Source organism: Micropterus salmoides, unplaced genomic scaffold (assembly GCF_014851395.1).
Source record: "Micropterus salmoides isolate LMB-PRFRI ecotype aquatic unplaced genomic scaffold, ASM1485139v1 Ms_hic_scaffold_12, whole genome shotgun sequence".
Lineage (NCBI taxonomy): Eukaryota > Metazoa > Chordata > Actinopteri > Centrarchiformes > Centrarchidae > Micropterus > Micropterus salmoides.
In genome coordinates, this window is record NW_024040263.1 from 19,193,612 (window position 1) to 19,220,054 (window position 26,443).

Sequence of the window (26,443 nt, forward strand, 5' to 3'; positions counted from 1 at the left end):
CACAGGAGCCATTGGAGAACCAAGTCAGCGGGGGCCAGGGTAAGAAGTAAATGTTTGTATCAAACTATCACTGCTACCTTTTACCTTCCTAATAAAAATTGGAAATTAATTGAATTTAAAAAAGCTAGGTCTCCTTTGGCAAGACACAAATGAGCAATTACATAAATTTTTAAACCCCCCAAAAATAAGCAAATATATAAGTAAAATTTTTATACACAGCAAGAAAGCATTCGAAATCACTCCACACAGTAGCTATACCCTCCTCAGAATAAATCCCCTGTATTTTCCATGAGGATCTGGAAAGAGGTCCCAGATTGCCCACACACAGCAGCTTGGGATGAGCACTCTGTGACCAGGACCCAGAGCCCCACACTGCCAAGCCACAAACTGGTGGTTGCTCGGGAAAAGGAGGTAATGTTGGAGGAGCAGCAGGTCCCAAATGGCTGAGGACATCAAAAATCAGGCTTGGATCCCATGCCAAACATTGCTCCAACACTTGTTATGTCTGTTGTAAATCCAATTGTGAATTTACTCCTAGTGATACAGATAAAAATAGTTACTGAAGGTCATTATCCACAGATAAACATCTAACAATATACTACATAGGCCTCCAAAATTTAAATGAACAATATTATAATTTATGATGTGCAAAGGGAAAAAAATTATAACTGAGGTAACTTACACGTTCTTAAGCAATCCTCTATAATCTTAAATTCTCTACACGCGCCATGTCCTCTCTGCTGAGGTGCTCAGGAGTTTATATGTACAAGTATGGGCAGGCCATAGTCAATGTAAAGCATAACGTTGATGTTTTGTCCATACCAGTGAATGTGCCATTGTTGTTTATCCACCTTCATTGGTGGCCCTGCTTACTAGTCTGTGCGTTCACGGCAGGCTCCGCTGTGGGGGAGGAGCTGAGGAGGGAGGGCTGTAGCGCAGCAGAGAGCAAGGGGGAGGGACTTCTAAGGTGTGCTTGTTCAAATTTTCAGGCTAAGTACACGGTTTTCTCAGAACTCCCTATTCCCTACTTAAGTACTACTAGTCAAACAGAAGCAGAGTAGGGCGGGTCCTGAAAATCCGGTAAACACGGCTTCATTTCAGCTGTAAATCCCCTTACCAGCTTAGCAACATGGACTGGAGTTTCAGAGTGGTGAGTTATTAATCTGTAACAAATGTATCTTTCATCTATAAAGTTATAACTGAGCTCTGTCGCTACATCACAGTAACAACTTTATGTCCATTGATTGCCTGGAGGGTAGCTAGTGTTTAGAAGGGAGAGGGGAGGCAGCAGGCGGACGTCTTGTCACTATGTGCTGCAGCCAGTGTTGCCAGATCCAGCTGATGGATTCTGGCCCAAAAATTGCCCAATTTACTGACTGACAGATGACTTTGAGCGCAGCGCCAACGGTGTTTGTGTGTAACCAGAGCGGCAAAATGATGAAGGAAATGTCAGTCAAGAAAATTTTCCAAATCTTTACTCCAGACAGACAGCTACAACTTGAACAGATGGCTGAAGAAAACACACATGTCAATTTCAGGTTCGGTTGATTACTATCAAGATTCACTCTATAAGTCTCATCAATTATAATTACATTTGTATTTCACTGCATGAGAAAATTAATGTGTGGTGTTGTGAACTCATCCAGACGCACTTCAAAGAAGGTCAGGAGGTGTCAAAAGAGGGAAGTTTCCCTCCCCGAGAGTTGACCTTTTCACATGTAAAACCCAGAGACATTGTCTGGTGTTTGGTAAGGACCGAAAGAGACTCAATCAGACAATGAATTCAGACAATGAAGGATTGTGTATTCAAAGAGCCTTAGTGAACCTTTCTAGCCGTAAAGGTGTCACTAAAGACAGTCCACAGGACAGGAAAGGGGGCGATCTGACCCCTTCTCCCTCCCGCAGGTCACCTCCAGCCTCAACCTGACTCTTTTCTCTCCACAGAACGGCTGAGCCATAAACCACCATTTCATTCTCTGATAACCGGTGCGATAAGCCAGAAATGCAGAGAAGAGAGACCATAAAAACCCCCGTTTCTTGAACCAAGCAAGGTTCCATTATAACTGTGTTTATTCTGTTGAAATAATAACCTTGCTAAGTGAGCAGCAGTGTTTGCCTCTGAGTTTAGTAAGTAATAACCCTTTTGTTATCCTTTAGTGATGTTTGAAGACTAGCAGACCTATAAGAAAGTAATCTTGAACTAGTTTTCTAACCTCTTTCTGTGTTGTCTTAATTCATCCCTGTTACTGTCTGTTCAGTATTAACTAATGCTTTAGTTAAATGTTTCATATACAATTTCCTACTAAATTATCCATGGAAGCGCTCGTGTTCATCACCAGCCTCTCAGTTAAAGTGGAATGTCTACTCTTTTCTTGTGTGACCCGAGCGCCACCAAGGGGACAAGAAAGGTATAATACGCAAGTGTTTAAAACTCGGCTTACACTGACAGAATTGTTAAGTAGGCCTAGCTATCACCATGTAATTGCATAAACGAAATTTTACTGTCACGCTTACATCTAAATTGTCTCCTTGAGTTAAAACCAATAACCAGCAAGTATACTGAGGACAGGTAATCAAGCTTTGTTACGTTTTATATACCATTATAACCTTTTTCCATAGTGTTTAGCCTTGTTTTAACTGTCTTTATCCGAATGTTTAGAACTAAGTATTTTTCCAAATGTCGATATTGTGGAGAGAGAGATTAAAGGTTAGTTAACACCTTACCGACGTTTGGGAGACCTTCCCCAAAATTGACGTCACACTAGCTAGCGGGATCAAGAAAAGGCCCTGCTGTCTTTTGTTCACGTTGTTTCTTGAAACTAAACGTATACGCTCTCTTAACTTCCTTTACTTTTGAAATTCCGATTTTTTTGTTTCGTACTTAAATCTCCTTCAAACAAGCTGAGAAAGCTACGACCCTGAATTCCAAATTTCTTAGCGGGAGATTTGATTTTTTTTATTCTGTTTGGAGCTGCCTGTTTAATCTCAGCAACATTAAATAGCCTATATTCCCGAGGCCTCGCGAACCTATGGCGAATGTGTGAGTTTATTTGATTTTGTTGTTGCAACCTCATCCGACCATTGTGAGCAACTTTGGACCAGAAACTCTGAAGCCTTCATTTATGGCCTTGAATAAATGAAACCACGGCTCTGACGACAGAACCCAGAGTGGGCCCCGCTATAGCGACACCAAACGAACTGAGATCAGAGCAAAAGCCTTGGCTGACAGCCCATTGCTGCAAGCGCTTCCCACAAGAGGACTCCGGACCCAATCCACCGGTTTCAACCCAACTTGAAAACGCCACTGGGGTCGGGCCAGAACCGACTTCCCGAGCCAACCGGCAGTCGAGCCTCACCACGGGACCTGCGGCAACGGTAGGGCAAAACAAACACCCTCTGTGACTCGTTGGTGTTCTATGGGGCTCCATCCACAGTTAATAACGCTTAGATTAGTCAAACTAAATCTGCAACCCAATTTTGGTCATTCGTTCCCTCATACTCGTGAGTAACTGAAATTCAATCAAACCTTACATAGGCTAACCTGTTTTAGTACCTCCTGGTGGTCATATTAACTGTTATCCCTGTAATATCACCACATTTACCCACTATTGTACCCTCTTCTGTTAGTTAATAAATTCACCTTGAGCACAGCAATGTATGTGTGTGTGTTATTCAGAATCTAGAGTCCCTATACATAGAACTTACGCTCAGATCTGAGACTGACTGATTGACCTTACGATTTCAGAATACCTGAACCAATAACAACTAATGAATTACCAGAACTTCGTATAATTCTCAGGCTATACTCAAGGACCTAAAGCCTTGGGCGGACAAGCAAATCTTTAAGTGGTGCTCCTAATTTCGAGGTATAAATTAATATTTCCGGAAATATTAATTTTCAAAACTGTATTAAAATTTTACGTAGCCAAGGTCTGCTACAGTGGCTTGACATCATATGAAAAATGTCAATTGCGTGTAGGGCTGGACAGCCTCTGACTGACATAACGTATCATATTGGATATTTCGGTTATTTATAAATATTTTCCCTACAGTGTGTGTTCATGTAATTTCCCCTTAAAAACCATGAACGTGAGCATGAGTATGTTGGGAAATAAAAAACATGGCTCAGTGTGTAGGACACAGTGTAATGCACTGTATGCATGTACTGGAACAGGAATGGAAACACTTAAGAAATCCCCTGGTTTTAAGATTTCTTCAGGCTACATCCATACTGTTTTTGTTTAAAAATATAGTTTTAAAACAAAAACAATCTCCGTCCACACCAGCATGTATAAATGTTATTTACACAGTACAAAATATTTCAATAAAAATACCGAAACTAAAACACAGTAGATTTGTGTTTTTTCTTTGCATGACTTATAAGACCCAATCAGGAAGCCAAATGTAAGCGTCTGCATCATTGTTTTTTAAATCCTCCATTTTTGCCCGTCTGCACTAAAACGCTAGCCCAGAGTTTTAAAACGAAAACAGTGTCGGTAGTGTTTGAAAACTTTGCCATTTTAGTCTGTAAGGGATGTGCCAATAGCAAAAGGTCTGGGTTTTAAAACAAAAATGTAGTAGTGTGGATAGTCAGTACATCAGTGAAGAAATTAACTGTGATTTAAATTGGTAAACTTAATTTTCCAAAATGCAAACAAATATAAAACAGTGCTCAAGTTGCTTCCCACGGTCTAACTCACAGTATGCATGCCAACATTATACTTGCTGTTTATCTGTTCTGTTTTGTGATAGCTGTGGTTTGTGGTGTTGAATAACTTGCCATTATAAGTTGGGGGTTTTGTTCAGACAGAGTTGTTTTGTTCAGACAAAGTTGTTTTGTTTGTGTAGCATATGTCACTGATAAACATCAGGAAGTTGTTTGAAACAAGGAAGGAAGGAAGACTTTATCTAAAAATGAGGAAGAACAAGAGTGCTTTGCTGTGTAAGCAGATCATCTACTGGCACCAAGACAAAACAACCATTAAAACTTTTGTACAACTCCTGCAGGTAAAACATGCCTAAAAATGAATCAGAGATCACTATTGAAATTGGAAACCTTCCTGGTATTTCAGCCAGAAGTGATGCCTTGAAGAGTTACACTGGTGAAGATGGTGAAGTGGCTACTCCAGTCCCTGGTGAGAGAGAAATGCTATCAATGTTCAGTTGTTTTAACTATAAAAGTAACATCAACAAGAATGAAAACATTTATCTTGCATTAAATTTTAAACTATTAGGTTATAAAAGGTGTCATTTAAAAGTTTAGGAAAAATCATCTGAAGAATCTGTGTGTTTGTAAGTCTGAAATGAAGTCTGAATCTTTTTTCAGTTCAATTCAGATTCTATTCAACATGCTTTACTGGCTTGAATGTTCAAGTTAAACAATGTTGACAAAGCCGCAAAATCACAAACTTTTGAATTTTGAATCTGATAGAATTAACGCAATCATGACCATTCAGTTAAGCAATTAAAAGTTACAACAACAAAAATAACAAATTCAGATAGAACAGAAACCACAAACAAGAACTTACAAAACTTAACATGCCATGCAGCTGTCCCTCAGGTTGTGACACATACTATGGTTGTATGGTTTGCCGTATGTCCTTCTCCTATGATTATTCTTAATTATTGTTATCTTGAAGTTCTTTGAAATCTGGTATCAGTGGATGGAATTTCTCAAAATGTTGCTCTCTTATGCTTCTATATTTATCCAATATAAGGAGAAAATGCGTCTCTGTCTCCACCTCACATCTTTTGGTAACTGGGACTTTTTATTTCTCCCTTTTTCAATTGCAAGGGTGTGGTCACTGAGTCTGTACTTGGTAAGATGCTGCCTCTACTTAACCCTTGTGTTCTCTTCCCGTCAACCATGCACTTTTTGTCCTCCCGGGTCAAAATTGACCCGGTCCGGTTTGCCTGGTTTTAAAGCATCCAGTTTAACTTATCACCCAATTCTGTGTTACACCTTCTTAGCCAACTCCATTCTAATTCATTACCACTATTTTTACAATTCTTGATGGAATTTATGGTCAATATGTCTCATTTTTATGAAACTATACCAAATTTATAAGCTAAAAAAATCAGAAATTATGAATTCTTTTGACTAATAGTTAAGATCAGAGGACTATATGTTGATGGATTATCACAGACTAGTATATGTCAAAGTTTGGTCTGGATAGTGTTTTGAAACCATTTCATTATTTTTAATGGCTGCAAATAATCCCACTTTTTGTCCTCCCGGGTCAAAATTGACCTGGTCTGTTTATAAAGCATAATGTAAACATTATCACCCATTTCTCTGTTACACTTTCTTTACCAGCTTCATTCCAACTCATTACCACTAGTTTTACACTTCTTCTTGGAATTCATGGTCAATCAATTTATCTTATTTTTTAGTTAAAAAATGCAGAAACTCTAAGTTATCTTGACTAAGAGTATAAATCAGAGGACTATAAGTTGATGGACTATCACAGACTGGTATATGTCAAAGTTGAGTCAGGATACTGTTTTAGAAGCATTGCATTATTTTTAATGGTAGCACATATACACACCTGTTGTCCTTATGGGTCAAAACGACCCGGTCTGGTTTGCCTGTTTCTAAAGCATAATGTAAAAAATGATCACCCAATTCTGTGTTACACAATGTCAGCAAACTTTATTCCAGCTCATCACCAATTAATTTTACACTTCAAAACCTCATTTACATTAACTTTTCAATTTTTTTAGGAAACCAGCAGGAATTATTATTATATATATTTTGGATAATGACAGACTGATATATATTCCTAGGTCAACATTTGATGGAATTTTATTCACAAATAACAGAGTAAACAAAGATAAATAAATTCATTTACATAGAACAGGCAACATTTATTTCTAAAACTTAAACTGGGTTAGTAGGAGCTGCTGCGGAGGTAGAGGGTCCTTCCATCGGAAGGTCAGTGGTTCAATCCCTGGCTCCCCCTTGTTGCGTGTCGAAGTGTCCTTGGGCAAGATACTGAACCCCGAATTGCCCCTGGTGGCTGTTCCGCCAGTGTATGAATGTGTATGAATGTGTGAATGTTAGTCGCAGGATTTCATCTGCTGAAAACCAAAACACCGTGACTTATCGACCCTTTTGCAACACCGGGTCACATCTGACCCGGGTAGACCAAAAATGGAACACATTTGAATAAAATACCCACAATTCAGTGAAAGTAGTGATCATTTTGTTTGTTTGTTTAAAGCGTAGTGTGGAAGCATCCATGTTATTTTGGTGTAATTTCATGTAATAAAACCATATTTTTCATACAAAAGAATTTCAAAACGGGTCAATGTAGGTAAGCTCCACATCTATGACGTCAAGCAGCTAAGTCGCAAAACTTAAGATACAAGGACTTTGAGGTAAGCGGAGATGTATATTCCCCAATGGACTTGCTTTTGCAGCAATTGGGATCAGTGCTGGGAAGTTGCCTTTTCCTTCCAGGGCTGCAGCACCAGATGAACCATTTCTGGTTCTACTACATATTATTGACTTGCACCACCATTATGCAAAGCTTCTGCTTGGTTCCTTTTGAGTGAGAGGACAGTGATGATGACAGATGTCAGATGATGCTTGCATTTATTGTAGCGGCAGGCTCCTTGCACGTGGTTCCTTGTTGATGATAGGCTCATTGGTCTGTGTGTCATGGGCTACATTTCCATTTAGTTTAAACACTCCCAAGAAACTCCAGGACACAGGTGATTCACTTCCATAAAGGTTACTGGGAATCTTGTGAAACTGTAACAGCACAATGAGATGTTTATATCGTTAAAGAAGCTAAACACACCGTATGAAGGTAAGCAGCACTGCTTAGCTAACGTAGCTGTGTAGCTTATAAAATGAAGCACAACCGAGCTAGCAGCAATGAAACATAAAGCTAACTTAGCCTAGCGTAAACTAATTAGCGTCTTAGCCACCACAATATTCTTAGAAACTCAAAATAGGTGATAACGTTACACAATGAAAAATACTTACAGACGTTGCCTAAGCAAAGAGGGAGAATGAAGAGCAATCAACTCAGAAGCTGGGAGAGCTCACACATGACTGTAGCAGATCACCACATGGCAGTATTCTTTTCGTTTCCCAGCATACACTGGTCCTAGGTTGCCACGGTGACAAAAATAAACAAACTACACTGAACTGGTGAAATGCAGTGACGAACACATTTTCTAGGAGCATAGCACTGTGGAACACCTGACCCAATCACTTCCTTTTCTGTCTTCTTCCAAAACACAAACAAAACAGAAGAACGAAAACGTTTTATAAAAGTTTTAACAAACAACTGTCATGTTTAGCTTTTCCTGCTTTCTTCCTCTACAGCAGCCTCCCTGTGCACTTGTTCTAGGTTTGTCCACAACTTCCACTACAGTGTTGGAAATCAATGGCAACTCTTGTTCCATCTTTCAGAACATACCAGTCCATTGTGTCAGGATGCACTAGGACCTCCCTCTAGGACTTTCCCTCTGATTCCACCACTCATAGTGATGCAGGATGTAGCTGTTGGAGTTTTCAACCTGGGGTTCAGGTTTGGTTATCAGCTGAATATCAAATATATTCTAGAATTATTAATAAAACTAACAAAATAAAACCAATATTGAAAATTATTAATTATAGTTAATAAATACGGGGCACCACCCAGGGACCAATAACCAAATATGAGCCAAATATGATCAGTCTAAAAGAGGGTTTGTCCACTAAAGATGGCAAACAGTAAACAGTAACAATAACAGCAAGTAAATCACTATGAACTATTCTAAGCAAAATTAAATAAAGCCAATAAAAAAAATCATACAGAAACATACAACAAACTAGCAAGCATGTGTGTAGGTGTGTGTGTGTGTGTGAGAGACAAAGGAGGGGGCGGTGGATCCAACCATGTGGGTGGTCGCAGATCTGGTTCAAAATGGGCTTGAGGCCGGCTGATTTTGGAATTAAAATGGTGGTTCAAAACATGTGATTTCAGGATCAAGATGGCGGAAAAATGTCTTTCCCCTGAACTACAAAAATGGAGACGCACTCTGATACTAGCCCGCTGTGGGTCACAGGTCTGGTTATCTGCAGAGGTCCCGTGGTGTGTGCATGTGGAGTTAGTAAGCAGAAGGAGGAGAGAAAGGCACAGAGAAAGCTACATACAAGCTACATACCACCAACTATCGTATAGCCACCAGCAGTGAATGTTCATTCAGCAGCGGTTGCTGGCTTTGGATTAGATGGAATGGGCAATTGTATCTGTTCTCAGAGAACAGAAACAAACACCAAAAATCATAATTACTGTTGTAAATACTCAGCTACAACTTTATCAATGAGTGGAACGGTAGGGAACTTTCATTCAGCAACTGTGTTCCTTAGCTTGATAAAAATACTGACACGTTTTCACACAGTAATAGGAACAAAGCGGTCACGGCCCAGCGGGTGGTACCAGACACAAACAACGTGCGTAGCACGGAAACACACAGCAATAAAACAAGACACGGCAGTCTTTGAATATCCTTTGGAGTTCTTAACAGAAATTTACCTCATGAACCTTGAACAAGTAAGTTACAATAACAAAGTTATAGAACTATCTGCTGCCCAGACATACTAAAGCCCCTTACGTGTCACTTTGTTAGCGAGTAGATGCGTCAGTCCTTTTAGGAAATCCAGCGGAGTTTCCTCTCGGCTTGGATCTGACGATTCCGGTAGTTTCAACGGCACAGCTGATACTTCGGTGGCAGCAACAGGCATCAGTAAAGTCGACGTAAGTTTGAAAAGGTAGAACACAATGGTGATCTTCTCTCAGTTAAGCACGGAGTTTATCCGTCTTCTTCTGCAGGCATGATATGTCATCTTGTGTATAACCGTTTTCTTAGGGATCCAAAATAGTCTTTACATGCCAACTTTGTGATGCATACTCATCTTTGCAGTATATTTAAACATTAGGATACTGAGATACTGATAAGGTTCGTTTTGTTTTTTAACAATTTCATATTTGTGGATTCACCATGATAAACAGAGGCAGCCACAAAATGTTGCTTGTGGCTCCAAACTGGAAACAGATTACAATTTAAGAATACAAATTTACAATTGTAGTTAACACATCTTTAATCACAAAGTGCCGTGTTCAAGAAGTGCAACAAAAAGATTTGAAATAATTACTTCAGACTTGAAATAAATGTGTGTGTTTTCTGGACACAGGTGGAAAACTGCATAGATGCATTGCCGTGAGCTTTTGTCTGTTGTGTATCCTACAAGCGGCTCTTAACATTTCCCTGCGCCTTGCTCTCTGTGAGTTGTCTTTAATTTATAATATATATATAATTTATTATTATTATAAAACTTGTCACTACCAACATTGTATTATCCTGTGTGATACATGGTACTTTAATTCAGTAATATTCAATGCATTGCAAAAGAATTTGTGCTAGGCTAACATTTGGAAGAAGATACAAAACAAAACACAAGCATAATTGCAGAATCACTTGTGGTGACTGTCATGTTGAAAAGAAAACAAATGTCATACTGTAATAGAATATGACATTACAGTTTGAATAATACTTTATATTTAATATCATATATTATATATAACACTTTTCAGCCTGTAAACATTCTTATAGTCCAGTACATACTGTATAAAGTCACAGATCTATGGTGTGTTGCTGTATGAGTGTTTTCTGTAGAAAATTTTCTGTAGAATATCAAACAAAGTATACCTAAAAATTAATGGGAAATGGAAATTCTGTTTGATTAGTGATTTGTCATGGACATTCTCTGATTCTGTTGCAAATTATGGTAACCTCTACTCAAAATGGCAGCTTTCCAGCAGAATTCCCTGACTGAAGAGAGAGAAGAGCTGAAGAGGCAGCTGAATGATTATGGTAAGAATGAGGATACATTTATTAATTCCAGTAATCAGAGATCCAAAGGGGTGTTTGGGTAATTTGTGTGACTATTTGATACATGCTATGCCCCTTTTGTCCTTCATTTAAATATATATTTTATCAGTGTGAAGATCACTTTATGGTTTCTCTTTAAATGGCAGCTTTCCAGCAGAATTCCCTGACTGAAGAGAGAGAAGAGCTGAAGAGGCAGCTGAATGATTATGGTAAGAATGAGGATACATTTATTAATTCCAGTAATCAGAGATCCAAAGGGGTGTTTGGGTAATTTGTGTGACTATTTGATACATGCTATGCCCCTTTTGTCCTTCATTTAAATATATATTTTATTAGTGTGAAGATCATTTTATGGTTTCTCTTTAAATGGCAGCTTCACAGCAGAATTCTTTGACTAGAGAGAGAGATGAGTTGAAGAGGAAGCTGAATGATTTTGGTAAGTGTGAGAATGGACTCATACCAATAATCAGGTATCCAAAGGAGTGTAAAAATTGAGTGACTTTTTTAATTTTAGTATTTTTTTAATCCTTTAAACAGGCACAGTAATCCCATTGGGAAGAAAACATGACGTGTGAGCGTAGACAGAACACACAATCTTTCACAACAAACACACACAAAACAGTAGTTGAAATAAATTCAGGTTGGTGTGGCTGTGGCTCAGAGGGTAGAACAGGTCCACTGATCACAGGACTGGGGTTTAGACTATAGGTTTGCAGTGGCCAGATTTAGAGAAAAGTTGGTCACATCTAAAATTGTGTGATCTGCATAGAAACATTACAATGTGGATGACATTAACAATATAATTTATTACAAGTAGCAATGCTATAGCTGTTGTTACCACCTGGCACAAGGCTGGCAACAAAAAGGGAGGCCTCACACAGATAATAGGAACAAAAGTGGTTTATTTAACTCAAACTAACAAACAACTTAACTAAGTTAATGGCGTGGGTAGATATAAAGAACATCAGTCATGTCAGAAGTGTGTGGATGAGTGAGAATGAAGTGTAATGCATGTTGGTGGGTGCAGCAAATTAAACAAAGGAACAAAGGCTGGGGTTGAAGCAGCAGGCCAGCAGAGAGACAGACTCCCAGAAAGGCAGCCCTTTTATGCCCTCTAGGAAGCCCAACACAGATGGGCAGGTAGACGCATTGGACCCTCCCAGCTCTACCTACAAACCACACCCAGAATCTGCAAAACAGAGAAGACATACAGGCAGGCAGACTGGGGAAGTTGTCACACTGTGCCAAAAGGACAGATACAGTGCAAATAAAAAGTTCAAACAGTCCAGTATCTTAAGTGAAAATACACATTTGTTCAGATAAGGGGCATTGCAAAATACCTAAAAGGATTATGAAGTTGTGCATGCAATCATATTTTACTGAGAGTAATAACACTGAATCCACTGTTTTCAGTTTACTAAATCATTAGTAAAGTATTTATTGCAACAGGAATTATTTGCTTTATGTTAAGTAAATCTGTGATCAACCAAGTAGTACTGGTAGTTTTTCTACAGATTTTTTCTTTCTTGGCTTTGTTTGTCGAATATTCAGATATTTTTATTCTTTCTTTTATCAACAGCTAACTATGCTCAGCAAGGATGGGTGTATTTCAGTGATAGTTTCTATTACATTTCTTCAATCAAGAAAACCTGGCAAGGCAGTAGAGATGACTGTCTGCATAGAGGTGCAGACTTGATAATTATCAACAGCAAAGAAGAACAGGTGTGTGTGTGTGTGTGTGTGTGTGTGTGTGTGTGTGTGTGTGTGTGTGTGTGTTTGTGTGTTTATAAATGCACTGTATGAAACAGTGTTTGAGACAGGTATGTGTCCTGAGAGCTGTGTTTTGGGGTTTTGATTCTGAGGGTTTGGTTTTCTGCATGTTAGTCCTGTCATCTGCTCTGTTTAATTCTCTGAGTTTATTGATTTATCAGTTGGGTATCTGTTATATACTCTGTGGTCTTGTATCCAGTCTTCGTGGTCTGTGTTGTTCTGTTATCTTGTCTCCCTTAGCCACCCTGTCTTATTAGTTAGAATCAGTTTTGCTGTGCTGTTAGTTTAGACTTAGTTTTTAGTTTGCTCGCTACCTTTAGTGTGCGACCTCTACCTGATGTTATAGTTCATCTGGTTATTATCTGTCAGCTGGTGTTTAGTGGTGTTTTGGTATTTTCCTGATTATAGTCCTGTTCCAGTCTCATGTATTAGTTTCTGTACCATCATGCTTGAGTTCTGTCTGTTTGCTAGGTGTCTATTTATGTTCTCTGCCAGTTTCATTAATTAATCTGATTTTGATCATTCTGCTTTAGTCTCTGTGTAGCCTTTATTATTATTATTCATCCGCATCTTTAAGTTACTTAGTATCTGTCTTGTCTCGTATCTTAGTTCCTAGTTTGGTGTCTTAGTTCTTAGTCCTGTACTTTTAGTTCATGTCTTAAGTGTTTACTCCTGGTCTGTGTACTTCTGTGTTGTTTTACCCACGTCTGCTCTGAGTTCTGTTTTACCTTAGCTTCTATCTGTGTTCCTTGTTGGTGTTAGTTTATTTGTGATCTGTCTGCTTCTATTATTTTATTTATATTACTCTGATATGTTTAGTGTTGAGTAACTTGTGTTATGTCTTTTCCCCCCTCAGTAATCTGCCTGCCTGCTAGTCTCTCTGTTTTCCCCTGCTCTCTCTGTCTGCCTGTGTCTCGTTAGTCTCATGTCTCTCACCTGTGTATCCCCACCCAGCTGGTTAACCCTGTGTATATATGCTTGCTTGTTTCCCCTCAGTCTTTGTCTCGTCATTATAGTGTGTATACGCTCTATTATGTTGTATGTGTAGATTTCTGTCTGTTGCTGTTTCTCCTGTTGTTTTTGGATACCAGTCAACTACCTGTAAGCCTGATATTCTGCTTCTTTTGGATTAAATCCCCTGAAATGAATCTCTGCCTTGGTGTCTTGCGTTTGGGCTCACACTCTTGCTTGCACTCGTTCTGTAAATCGTGACACAGATTAGTGGAAGATTCAAATATTAAATGAATACAAGGGCACTGAGGGTGGACATAAGTTAAATATTAGTTGATTACTGTATATTTCTCTCTCTTTAAAAAAAAAGGTATTCACAAGACAATTTGAAAAGATAATGTGGATTGGACTGACTGACAGAGAGACAGAGGCGAGATGGGAATGGGTGGATAGGACTTTGCTGACAACAAGGTATACACATTATTCAAATGTATTATTAAAAATTCAAATTAAATCAGTCTTTGTATTGAAACTAATGGTGTTTAAGCTTGTTTCAAAGAATGATAGTACTTGAGTAGAATTTTAATTAAATGACTGAAATTGGGATTTTATATTGTTGTTTGAACTTTAACTGTTGCTGTTCATTAAATGCTTGTTGGTTTGCATTCTTTGTTAAAAGCTTCTGGTACCCTGGAGAACCTAACAATTACATTGGCAGAAATGAAGACTGTGTAGAAACATGGTACTATAACGATGATAATAGCTGGAATGATGTTGTATGTGAAAATCAAAACTTCTGGATCTGCGAAAAGAAAATGGCTCTATAACTTAGTGTACACACCAACATGACAGCTACTGTATTCAGAAGACATGAAGATATGGTAACAATTTTCAGCTAATCTGTAAAGATAGAACTGAAACACAAGCAAAGTGTTTTGGTTGTAGAAAACAATAAAACTACTGTACTGTATTACCATTACTTTGAATCATTTCCTAACAAATGTAATTGTCTATTAGTTGTCATGACAAAAATGTGACAGACGTGTGATTAGTCTCAGCAGGTTAAACCACCGGTTCTGCAGGATCTATTACATTATGTATCTGTTTAACTAAACTCAAAGTTTAGTTGTTTTCTTAAATCTTACAATGCTTACTATATCCTTGCTAATTTATCTAACTTCTGCATTCTGCAGATGATGATTAATCAAATTCATTGTACCAGTTCGTGGGTGACCCATACCACACGACAACTATTGTAGTTAGGGGTCACCAAGTATTCTAGAGCAAAACTGCCAGCAAGTCACACACACAACAGCACAACATCATAACTGCTCAAAACAGACCCATACAATGCTGAACTAGAAGCAAAGACACTATCATAAAACATAGTCTGCATTATCATTTCTAATTCCTAATTCTTATTATTATAAGTTTAAAGTAGCAACTTACTCTTTTTAGCAAATATCTCCTTTCCTCGGGCTCATGTTGACTGTGAATGATATAATCTGCGTCCACTAAAGCAGTGGTCATACACTGAATTGGGAATTGGGAATTTTTGGGAATTGCAGAGTTAAAACAAATGCCATTATTATTGTGAAAGACTTCAAATGAAATAAGAAACTCTTTATCATGGTTAAAATGTATCTCTACAATAACTAATCCCCAATTTCACTGCTCATGCCTAAACACCAGTGTTAGATGACAATTACATAAAATTTGAAATGACATTGTTATAATGAAATGATAGGGTGGGGTCTTAGCTAGCTAACATCAGATAGCTCATTTTAAGTAAAAGAAATGCAAATTACGAAACTCTGAAGGTAGGAAAGATAAATGTATTAAAGCAGCTAGATAGTTAACTCCTGACATTAACCAGCAATTGCTCCATTAGTGTGTGATACACTGAACTGGAGCAACTACCACTGGGAGTGATGCAGACTGACGTTCAACTAATGTCAATGTTAGGAAATAGTATGGTCCATTTTGGGGTGTCTTAAATATAAGGCATGAGTATGGGAAATATATTGTAATATTTACAATTATAGATAAGAAAGACCCCCCTAAACTTTTGTTTTAGCCTCTTTTGGGGTGGTCCAAGCCTTAATTAGAGTGGTCAGACCGATGGCTCACAAATTATTTAGAACATTACAGCCTAAATTGTTGTCATTAATTGTATTGCCATCATTTCATTAAGTGCAGTGTTCATCATTTAAAGTATTATTTTAGAGTGTAAAAGTTGGGATCACAGTGTCAAAACTCTAAAGCTCTTGTCACCATTTAAAGAGTTATTTTATAGTGTAAAGTTAAGATCACAACGTTGAAACTCTATAGCTCTGAGTGTGTGTGGTCCTCTCTGTGTCTAACTGCCCGGAGGCAGTAACAGTAGCACATGTGTGTGTTAGCAGGCACGTGTGCTCTGGGAGCAGAGTGAATGAGCACAGCATGACATCATAAAAACACCAGAAAAGTTAAAATGTAGAAGCAGAATTAGTGAAAATTGGGTTACAAAATATACATAAACATAGTCCATCACAGTAGGAATGTCTTTAGCACACAGCACAAAAGACACCAGCTTATTCCACAAAGTGAGGTTTTAATCATTTTATTATCCTTAATTAGCATTAATCATTAATCATTAGTAGTTAGTTTATTAATCATTATTAGCTTATTAATTATACTTAGTTACCTCTTAATCTTTGAACATTTCCGAAATGTGTCTTATTTTCTACTTAAAAGTGCTGTGCTGTAATCATGAATGCAGTAACAAAGTGAAGATCCCTGAGTGGGAGCATTGACCGTAGACACTTAGACTATGCATACCTTGGTCAACTGTTATCTACTGTGGCTTTATGACAGCATGGGAGGCTGCAGGTGTCTGCTGTAACAAGTGCATGCTTGGGTCTACTGATATCCACTGTTGTTATAACATGATGAATTGCCGAGGTGTCATTCTGCTGATATTAAGACTACATGTTTAATTACCATTGTTTTGGAATAAACTCTTTTTGCACCAACTCTTGTTTTTTGTCTGCAGAGTTATTGACTATAGTAGAAAGCTAATGGACTATTTTTTGACAAAGTTTAGCTATTAGCTATTAGCAAAAACGCTCTAAAAATCAACATCAGACAGACACAGTTAATGACTAGTTGGTGAACATAGTGGAGCTTTTAGCAGCTAAAGAGCCAGATATTTACCTTAGAAGTTGATAAAGAACAAAAACAGAGATAAAGAGGTGGCCAGAAACACGACTACAAATGAATCATAATGTTGCTCCTTCACTGCTGGATGTGTAAATAAGAAACTGTTTGCCAATAAGCTTGCCATGTCAACTTTGTTGTGTGAAAGGTTGCTGAAACACCAATGTTGAATTCACAGCTTCTTTCCACTGGCCCCAACATATCGTTGATTGCAGGTTTAAGGCAAACAATCCAAATTCTTTCTAAAACTGCATGCCCATGTATTGTTTTTTCTGATATTCCAACTCCATGGGTAAGCTCTGGTAACTGTGTTTAATTTTCATGATGACATGACTTGCCTTAAACCATACCATGATCTTTCCCTAAACATACCTAAGTTGTTTCTGGGCCTAAACCTAGCCAAACTTAAACCATATTGTTACCAAATGATAAGAAGATACATTTTCAACAGTGATTTGTAAAAGTTTTTGAAGTCACAGGCAAATTATGTCACCCTGCAGATCAGATCATATGTGATGTTTTATAGAGGCAGGTACAAACAAGGTGTATTGCCATTATTTTTTAGGACTTGCCGCGCCTTTCACTGTGAAATGTATTTCTTTGGGTGCTATGATTCCCCCCCCTCCCTGCAGTAGTCAGATATTGTTTATGTAGTATTAGCATGCTAGGCTAATCTGGTGATACAGATGTGGTTTTATTTCTTTGGGTCTAAATATTGTTGTTACTACTTTTATGGTGTACTTGTTTGTCTTTTTTTGCATTTGATTTTCTCTTCTTTTGTATTTCTTGCTTGAAAGGGCCATGTAAATAAATGTATTATATTGTTGTTTTACCTGTGGTGTATAACATATATGCATTTGACCATTACAGTTTAACATAATGCTCTGCAGCTGGTGAGAGGAACAGTGAACCCTTATGGGGAAGTAATGATTGATGGGTGTACCAAGAGTGAACCCTCCTATAGAATTTGACCCCTGACCCAGAGCTGGAGAGAGACACAGTGGACCCAGTGTTAGGGGAAGTGATGATTGATGGGTGCAGGGTTAGGGGAAGTGGTGTCTAACAGATGGGTTACACTTATTCTACAGCACTGTGCCCTTATATGGTTTTTAGCAGAGACCTAAACATGTCCTATATAAGCTGTGTTCAATGTACAGAGAGACAGAGTGGTCATCGGGCTGGGTCACTCTCCAAGCTGCTGCAGAGCTTGTAATTGATGCTGAATTCTTTGATGTAATAAACTTTTATAATCAAGAACAGTGTCAAGCGGATTTCTTCTCAACACATCATCGCAGCATTATCGTTCGGACACCACATACCCTTGTATTTTTCTTTACACTTAGGCCTATATACACAAATCCAACTTCCATGTGTTATTTAGTTACTGAGAATCTTAACTTGTGTCATGAGAACACTTTTACAAGCTTCAATTCTCTAAAAACAGAGGTTATATTTTCAGACAAGTGACTCAAGTTGCAAGTTATCAAATTATGGACTGAAAACAAAAACGTGGTGATTACACTACACCTTACACACTACAAACCACTTTGGTGGTTTGTAGAGGAAGACGCACCATCATAGCAAATGCAACAAGGCAATACACTGTCTGTAGTCATTTAAGGGTGGAAGCAAAAAATTTCCCTAGGGCCACTTCAAGGCTTGTATCTGAACATGTCAGTGAAAATATATGGCTGTGACTTTTATGAGGACGTTGGAACTTTCAACATTCAAAAAAGACCTCTAGGTAAGAATATACATAAAGTACAAAGTCTCAAGGATTGAATTTTCCTTCCATCTTTGTTTTTGCTCAGTTGAAGCTTCTTGTTTAAGAAGATCTTTAAAAAAATTCTTTGAAATTAGAGAATTGAAAGGATTGTAAGGACTTGGTTATCTTGATACCATTTGTTCAAGAATGTGTTGTTGTCACTTGTATTTGCTTGGTGAAGAATGTGAAAGCCACATTCAACTTGTGTGGAGATTTGCAGCCGAATCAGGTTTTATTCAAAGAAACCAGTAGCCTCATAATTTAAAGATGAGTATATTGTATCACACTCAGGGTGCGAACTACAGGGGAGCCAGGGTGAGCTTAGTTCTCCTTAATAAGACATCAGCTCCCCCCTGAAAGCATGATTTGTGATATTTTGGGGGTTCTCTAAAATATTTACCGCATGCTTTATTGACATTATTCTCTATATTTCTCTATCATCATGGATCGTGCGGAGTGAAGAAGTGACATGAAACTGCTTTGATAGGGTCTTGCTCCATATAATAGACATTGTGATGATTTCTGCACACAGGAGGAAAACCATATAGACTTGTGGCTGTGAGCTTTGGACTCCTGTGCATCTTACAAGCTACCCTCAACATTTCAATGCGTCTGGCTGTCTGTGAGTTAAATTGTGTCTCTACTTTCACTTTGTGTTGCACATTTAATTTCACCATCTATGACCATACTAGTAGTCGTACTCTAATAATAATGTTACATTTAATACTGTATCTGACAGAGAAGCAGAGAAGTGGGAGAGATTATATCTAACTGTATACAATGGACTTTGAACACATTCGCAAAATCAATTTAACAAAAAACATAAAGCATAAACTAAGTCTCCCTCTCATATGTTTACTTGAGCTTTATTGTACAAAGGTTAAATTTCCTTTATATTACTTTAAGGGATGTTGTGAACAAAGACGCAAACACTAGACTACAGACATGTTTATCTATTTTCACTATCAACAATAATGATAGTTATTCATTTGAAGTGATGATTGTTAATTGGGACAGACCAGGTGGTATTTATAAATCTCATGGAACAAGCTGACCATGAAACACATTATTCCAAAACAAAGAACAAATGAGAAAAAATATACGAGCAAAGCTAAAATTGATATCATAGTCTTTATTGTACGTTAAAATATTAACATATTCTTTTCAAGTGTAATAGACGTAAAATTATTTTAAATTATTCTATAACAGTAATAAGAAACATAAGAAAAATGTTTTGTCAAATGGCTAAATGATTCTGTGACGAGGTGCCCTACTACGCTATGTACCACTGTGCACAGTTCAATATGGCAACCTGAGATAACCTCAGTGTTGAACTACAGTAATAAAATGTTTCTACATTCTCAGACAATTCTGAAGATGAGACATCAGATATCGACTTTGAGGCCATTTTCAAAAACGTGACTGAAGAGAGAGACGAGTTGAAGAGGAAGCTGAATATCTTTGGTGAGTATAAGGAAGAAGCTCAACTTTTTCTATTATTTGCTCTTATCTGGGTTTCTTTTGGATGGATTGGTATCGGGGCTGATGCTAACCTTAGTGGGTTCAATTCCTACTGCGACATATCCAACACTGTGTCCCTGAGCAAGACACTGAAACTCTAGTTGCTCCATAAGCGTGTGACCTCTGACATATATAGCAATTGAAAGTCGCTTTAGATAAAAGCGTCAACTAAATGAGTAAATGTAATGTAAGCAGATTGGTATCAGTCAGAGCCACGTCTGACATGACAGAGCCACGTCTGACTGGCACATTAAACAGTAGTGATTTTCATCTTAAAGAAGAGCCTGACTTCTTTGTTTGAGATGCAACATTTTTATTTTCCTTTGGGTGTCAGTGACTGAGAGAGCGAGAAGTGGTGTCTCTTACTGTGATAAAATCAGGAAGGAAGCCATGCAAATATTTGACACTTTTATTAACTCTAATTCTAGCTGTGTGAAATAGCGAGCAAACACATCCTGTACACAAGGGCAATGAATATAATATATATATATATCCAATCCAATCCATTGTATTTATATAGCACTTTTTATAAAACGGGTTTGCAGAGCTGCAAAAGGAATAAAACATAAAACACATAAAAACACACAGAACACAAACACACACAAAAAATGGTTCACAAACAATTGAAAGGCAACAACAGCCCTCAAGCTGGGTTAAAAGCCAGAGAATATAAGTGAGTTTCCAGGTGAGATTCAAAAGTTTGGGCCATTTTGAACTGTGGAGGTCGCTCATTCCATAATCTGGGGGCGTGGCTGAAAACGTGTGGTCGCCCCCGGGTATATTAACCTGGTTTTAGGCGTGACCAGCCAGAGCTGATTAGTGGATCTTAGTGACCTCGAGGGGGTGTAAACTTGTAAGAGGTCTGAGATATAACGAGGTGCCAACCCATTTAGTGATTTAAAAACAGTAAGACCTTAAAATGTTTTCTAAAATGGACCCGGAGCCAGTGGAGCGAGGCCAGAACAGGTGTGATGTGTTCACACTTGCAAGTTCCAGTTAAAAGACAAGCAGCCACGTTTACACTAAGATTGCGAGATAAAAACAGATCTCAAGTGATAAAAACAGTATTATTATTATTTAACAGTATTTATCTTTTGGTCAAGTTTAAAATCATTGTCTGTTTTAACACCCAGATTCGTGACTACAGATTTCACATCTTGTTGTAAGGAACCCAGGTCCAAAAGAGGAACATCACCGTCCCGACTAGGTCCAAAGACAATGACCTCAGTTTTATCTTCATTCAGATTGAAAAGTTAGAAGCAATCCAGGCCTTAATATCTTTTAAACACTCTAGTTGAGGTATGAGGGAGTTGTTTTCACTTCTTTTGAGGGGCAGATGGACATTAGCCGGCAAACAGCCCATACATTCTGAGTATATTAGCATATTCCACTCGTAGTTTTGCTTAAAGTAAGGATCCGTTAATGTTCCCATCAGTTGTTGATGGGATACTTATTATTGGAGCAGAGGAAAAGAGAGGAAAAGAGATGACTGGAGAGTACAATTTAGGACCAGAGAAGCAGAACAGAGCAAATGCCTCTGCTGCCCACAGAACTTTACTTGTAAATATGTAAATAAATAACAATTTGCTAAACCTTGACCACAATATCTGGACTTTTCTTCATATACCAATGCATAAATTTATGTTCATGATTGTGGTTATGGTTGTGCTTTATAACAGTTTTTGCAATTGCTAACTTGCATTGGTCAAAACTACAGTCAGCGAAATAGATGTGTATGTGGACCAAACTGTGAATCCTTTTTCATTGCTTTCACACAAAATGCATTCAATGACTACTTTCTCCAAAATCCATGAACTCTTTTCTCATTACTACTTCACCACCTGCAAAACTTTACATATTTGCAGCACTTTTTTCAAATGCTAACAAACCATGTCCAAAACTGTTAAAAACACATTCAAAACAGAATGATTGCAAATGTCCTGCATTTTTGCAGTAATCAGGCTGAAATATTTAGAACAGCAGAATGGCAGAACGTTTACGAACATTTTATGTTTACGTGCGTAGAGAAATGTGTGTAGTGTTGTGAATGTGGTTTTACTGTAAAACTGTAAGCTGAGTGTAAAGCAGGAAATGTGCTTGTATTTTAGCAGAATTGGTTCAAGGGGTTGGTACATTAGTTACAGGTTTTGGTCATTGTGTCTCAGGTATCAGTTTTACTGTGTATACAACTGAGAAAAACTGTATTGCAGCACTGAAATTTCAGGAACTTTTTTCCACAATTACTGAATGCAGTGATACAGAAAAAAAGGATTTTGAAGCAAATTTCAGCATTTCTTGTTACATAAACTATAGTACAGTCAATAAAGTGACAATATGTTATTCTTACAGCTTTCCTCAGTTGCTTTGGTACATTTCTAGAATCATTCCTAACATTTGCAAAACTATTTGTATTTGTAGACTAAAGCAAAGTTTGGATGACAATGATTGAATATGCACATGGCTGCACTTTTTCTGTATGGCATCAATTTCAACAGTACAGACTCATTATATTGCAAGGGTTTTGACAGGATTCACAGTTACGCTTTTATTGTATGCACTGTAATTTGTTGACAATGCATGTCATTGTGATGCAGAAAAAAAAGACTATTTTATGTATCAGTATAATACATTGTGATCAACATGACATAAGAAATTGATAATGTAGGAAACAGCAGAAAATTGTACATAATCATTTGCATAAGTGTGTCATAGCATTTGCAATTTTCAATTTCTCAAAAGACTGAGAAATTGCTTTTACATATGATGTGCACAAGTGACTAGATGATGTGGAGGTTGAACAATTAGAATTTCAATTCTGAAATGACTGAGAACAACTTTCTATAATGAAATACTGATTTATGTGAAAAAATCTGTCACATTTCGCAGATAAACGTTCATTACATTTACGTAATGCTCCCTGTTGTTAGTGTTTTGTAGGTCAGTGTGTGTTATGGGTCAGATCGTATGCTTTCTGAGTGAGAATTGTTGCCAGTGTTTTGGCTGAACGAGTTAATTTTGAGACTTGTATGAAGTGTTTTGGGGGTTTGACTGACTTTTGGAGGTGAGATAACTGTTTGGCCAAGATGCATGTTTGAAAAAAACTGTAACATGCAGTATATACAATAAAACAAGAAAAATAAAGAAATAACAGCAACATAATCAGGGTTGGAAATTAACTTGAATTAACTTGACAGACATGAAAAAATATGTTTTTTCTCAACACTCAACACCTGCTGTATCCATTTCAGATTAAAAGCCCTCTAGTGCTTCTGTGGAATCTTTTTGTTTGTTAACAAGGCTTTTATTGTGACCTACTGTATTTATCAAAGACAAACTCAAAGATAGGGCTGGCAGCAGCAACACTTTCTGTGTGGACACCATGCGTAAGCCGCAGCAGTTCAGCAAGGTAGTCATCACACACAGGTAGTGTGGCCCAAGCGTTAGGGGATACCAGGGGATGTGGTAGGTTGTAATTAGTTAATTAAGTAAATTAAATAATATAGACAAATGAACACACCTTATTTGAATGATTTAATTTACTTGTGCTGAGCAAATTAAGCATTTGAAACATCCATTGTGAGGAAAAGTTGCAGTGCAGGCAGAGGTCAAACTCATCTAACAGGCTAGGTTGTAAGACACAACGTTAAGCAAACTTTTATATCCTCTAGGCTTTGTGGATGCAGCACAAGCAGGCCAAGTATAATGTTTCTTTGCAAATGCATCAAAATAACGAAAACGTCAGAAGAGTGAATGATGAATGAAAGGATATTTTGATGCCTTTTCATCTTTACTACTTAACATTAACTAGCTATAAAAAAAAAATTTAATTCACTGTGCCATTCAAAGGCTACCGGCAGCTACCGGAAACTTCTAAGGTGGACAGTTTACTTGCACATTACCCAGTAGTAGTTGGATGTAGCCACAGTGACAACACGTATTGGTTTGTGGACTAAGTTGAACCCTTTGGTTTGGCATTTTGTCTGTCGCCATCTTGTTTTTGGTATGCTAATTTTGGCTAGCAAAAAACAGGTCAACAGCCAACTCCTTAGAGTGTCCTTAAAATGTCTTTTAGTACAACTGAATGCTGAACAAGGCATTTTTAGGCAACCAAAATGTTACATTTAACTTTCATGAACTGAAGACATGCTGTGAAAGGCTCAAAGTTCTTAGATGAAAACACCAACAGCACACAGGAACACATCCTGATTGGCATGGTTCACCATGGTAGCGACTTGTCAATCACAAGGTAGCCAAACCCTAATGCATACCCTGCTTTATTGTCTGTTTTGCTCTAAATGGGACCATTAACTTTAAACTAACGATTGAGACCATGAACTCTTTAGGAAAGTGTTTACTGAGGTAATAAATCAGTCATTTTGTCATATAATGTCAGTACAATGTAATCAGACTTGTTTTTGCAACCAGTGGAGTCGCCCCCTTCTTGCCATTAGAAAGAATGCATGTTTAAGGCACTTGGCTTCACATTTTGGTGGCAAAACGGATTGTAATGCAGCTGTCAGCTAATTTAAATGTTTAAATGTTGTTATTGTTTTATCAACAACTATTACTCTTCCTGTGGGGCTGGTGTATAAACATATAATGAATGATAACATTGTAATACACAGTTGTAAAAATATAAAATATGGCTTCATAAGGAAAGTTAAATGTAGACAAACGTAAAATACAGTGTTACCCAAAGATGTTCTCTCAAAGAGAGCCACACGGGGTTTCCTCATTAATTACTGAAATGCTTTTGTCGTTAACAGCCAATTATTCTCGCCAAGGATGGATGTATTTCAACGACAGTTTCTATTACATTTCTTCACAACAAGAATCCTGGCAATACAGCAGAAATGACTGTCTGCAGAGAGGTGCCCACCTGGTGATTATCAACAGCAAAGAAGAACAGGTGTGTGCCAAGGTGGAGCATTGTAGTTACTGCAGTTACTGTGCGTTTCATTTACGATGATGACAGTCTGTTTCTCTCTGCAAACAAGCAATTCACAAGACAGTTCCAAAAGCACGTCTGGATTGGACTGACTGACAGAGAGACAGAGGGGGTGTGGAAATGGGTGGATGGGACACTGCTGACCACAAGGTTCACACTTTTTTTTATCACTAATTAATCTGTAATAATGTCAAAAAGTAACATTGCATATTCTTTCTTTTTGGGTTTTTAGCTACTGGGGCATCAATGAGCCTAACAGTCATGAAGGCACAGATGAAGACTGTGCAGAAATAAAATTCTTTGATGAAGAAAACAGCTGGAATGATAAACCGTGTGAAATTCAAAATATCTGGATCTGTGAGAAGAAAGTGGTTCTGACTTAGCAACCAAACTCTCAAAACAAACGACTGAAACATTGGTTATGGCCAAGTTGCAGATAAAGGGGCTCATTAACATGGACACAAATAGATAAGCCGTCACAAACACACACATATTCATTTACTACGAGTTTCACTGCTTTGAATGCTGAGAACCATAACAAGAATGCAATATCACTGCTCTGACTCAGAGCCTGCAGGTTGTCATCATTAGAATGCTTGTTTTAAATACAGTATATAAATGTGTCCATTAATTAATTAATATGTGTAACTACGTTTTTTTTACATGATAGGTCAAAATTTCTGTGCCACTTGTGGAAATATAACCACTAAAATACTGTTAAAATAATGTAAAACCTTTAAATCACATTAAGAGTGTTGAATTGGATCTGTGACCTTGACCCAGAGAGCAGTTTTTGTGCTGAAGTGTCATTGCTGGGGAAACTCCACTGATTGTGCTGGCCTGTGTAGTTTATACTGATGTGCTTTTGGCAAAACATTCTTATTTTCTTATTATTATTCTTATTGTTTGAAGAAAAATGGCAAATTCATTATTTTATGACATAAAGGATCTTGTTATATTATAGCATTTATTATAGGTTGCTAATACTGTATTATAACAGTGCATGCATGTGATTACAATTCAAGGAGACTATGAGTCACTGACCTGACTTACTTAATTCTCCGACATGTTTATTGTATCTGACACCAGGGCAGATACAATTACAGTTGCTTTCTGTTGCCTTGAAATACACCATGAATTTAAAGGATCGCGTTGATTTTATTTGCTGGTTCACTAGTTAGTTTTGACAATAACACGTTTGCTGGCTAAGCCGTTTAATTATCCACCATTTCCTGTTATGCTGTGAACGTAGGCTAAAGACAACTGAGAAGTTCTGTGATTATAGTTAAATTCATGTTATTTGCAGTGTGACATCTATCTATCTATCTATCACGAACAAATACTTATAAGTCCTCTTTCAACATTGTATCACGTCTTGCTTGAATAAAACTTTTAAAAAG

At 37.7% G+C, this 26,443-nt stretch overlaps 2 protein-coding genes across 3 annotated transcripts; both read left to right on the forward strand.

The window, feature by feature from the left end:
• The first annotated feature begins 4,950 nt into the window (after nucleotides 1–4,950).
• Nucleotides 4,951–16,625, forward strand: LOC119899325 (CD209 antigen-like protein E). Of its 2 annotated transcripts, XM_038713852.1 has the most exons (8): nucleotides 4,951–5,135; nucleotides 10,193–10,282; nucleotides 10,810–10,872; nucleotides 11,037–11,099; nucleotides 11,264–11,326; nucleotides 12,470–12,612; nucleotides 13,982–14,082; nucleotides 14,291–16,625. In XM_038713852.1, the coding sequence occupies exons 1-8, from the start codon at nucleotides 5,015–5,017 to the stop codon at nucleotides 14,436–14,438; spliced, it is 792 nt and encodes a 263-aa protein (XP_038569780.1). In that variant the 5' UTR covers nucleotides 4,951–5,014; the 3' UTR covers nucleotides 14,439–16,625. The 2 variants fall into 2 exon arrangements, with proteins under 2 accessions (XP_038569780.1, XP_038569781.1); XM_038713853.1 differs by lacking the exon at nucleotides 11,037–11,099.
• A 1,598-nt stretch (nucleotides 16,626–18,223) lies between these two features.
• LOC119899327 (CD209 antigen-like protein C) lies at nucleotides 18,224–26,443 on the forward strand. The gene is made up of 6 exons (XM_038713854.1): nucleotides 18,224–18,553; nucleotides 19,107–19,196; nucleotides 19,940–20,038; nucleotides 24,862–25,004; nucleotides 25,093–25,193; nucleotides 25,276–26,443. The coding sequence occupies exons 1-6, from the start codon at nucleotides 18,481–18,483 to the stop codon at nucleotides 25,424–25,426; spliced, it is 657 nt and encodes a 218-aa protein (XP_038569782.1). The 5' UTR covers nucleotides 18,224–18,480; the 3' UTR covers nucleotides 25,427–26,443.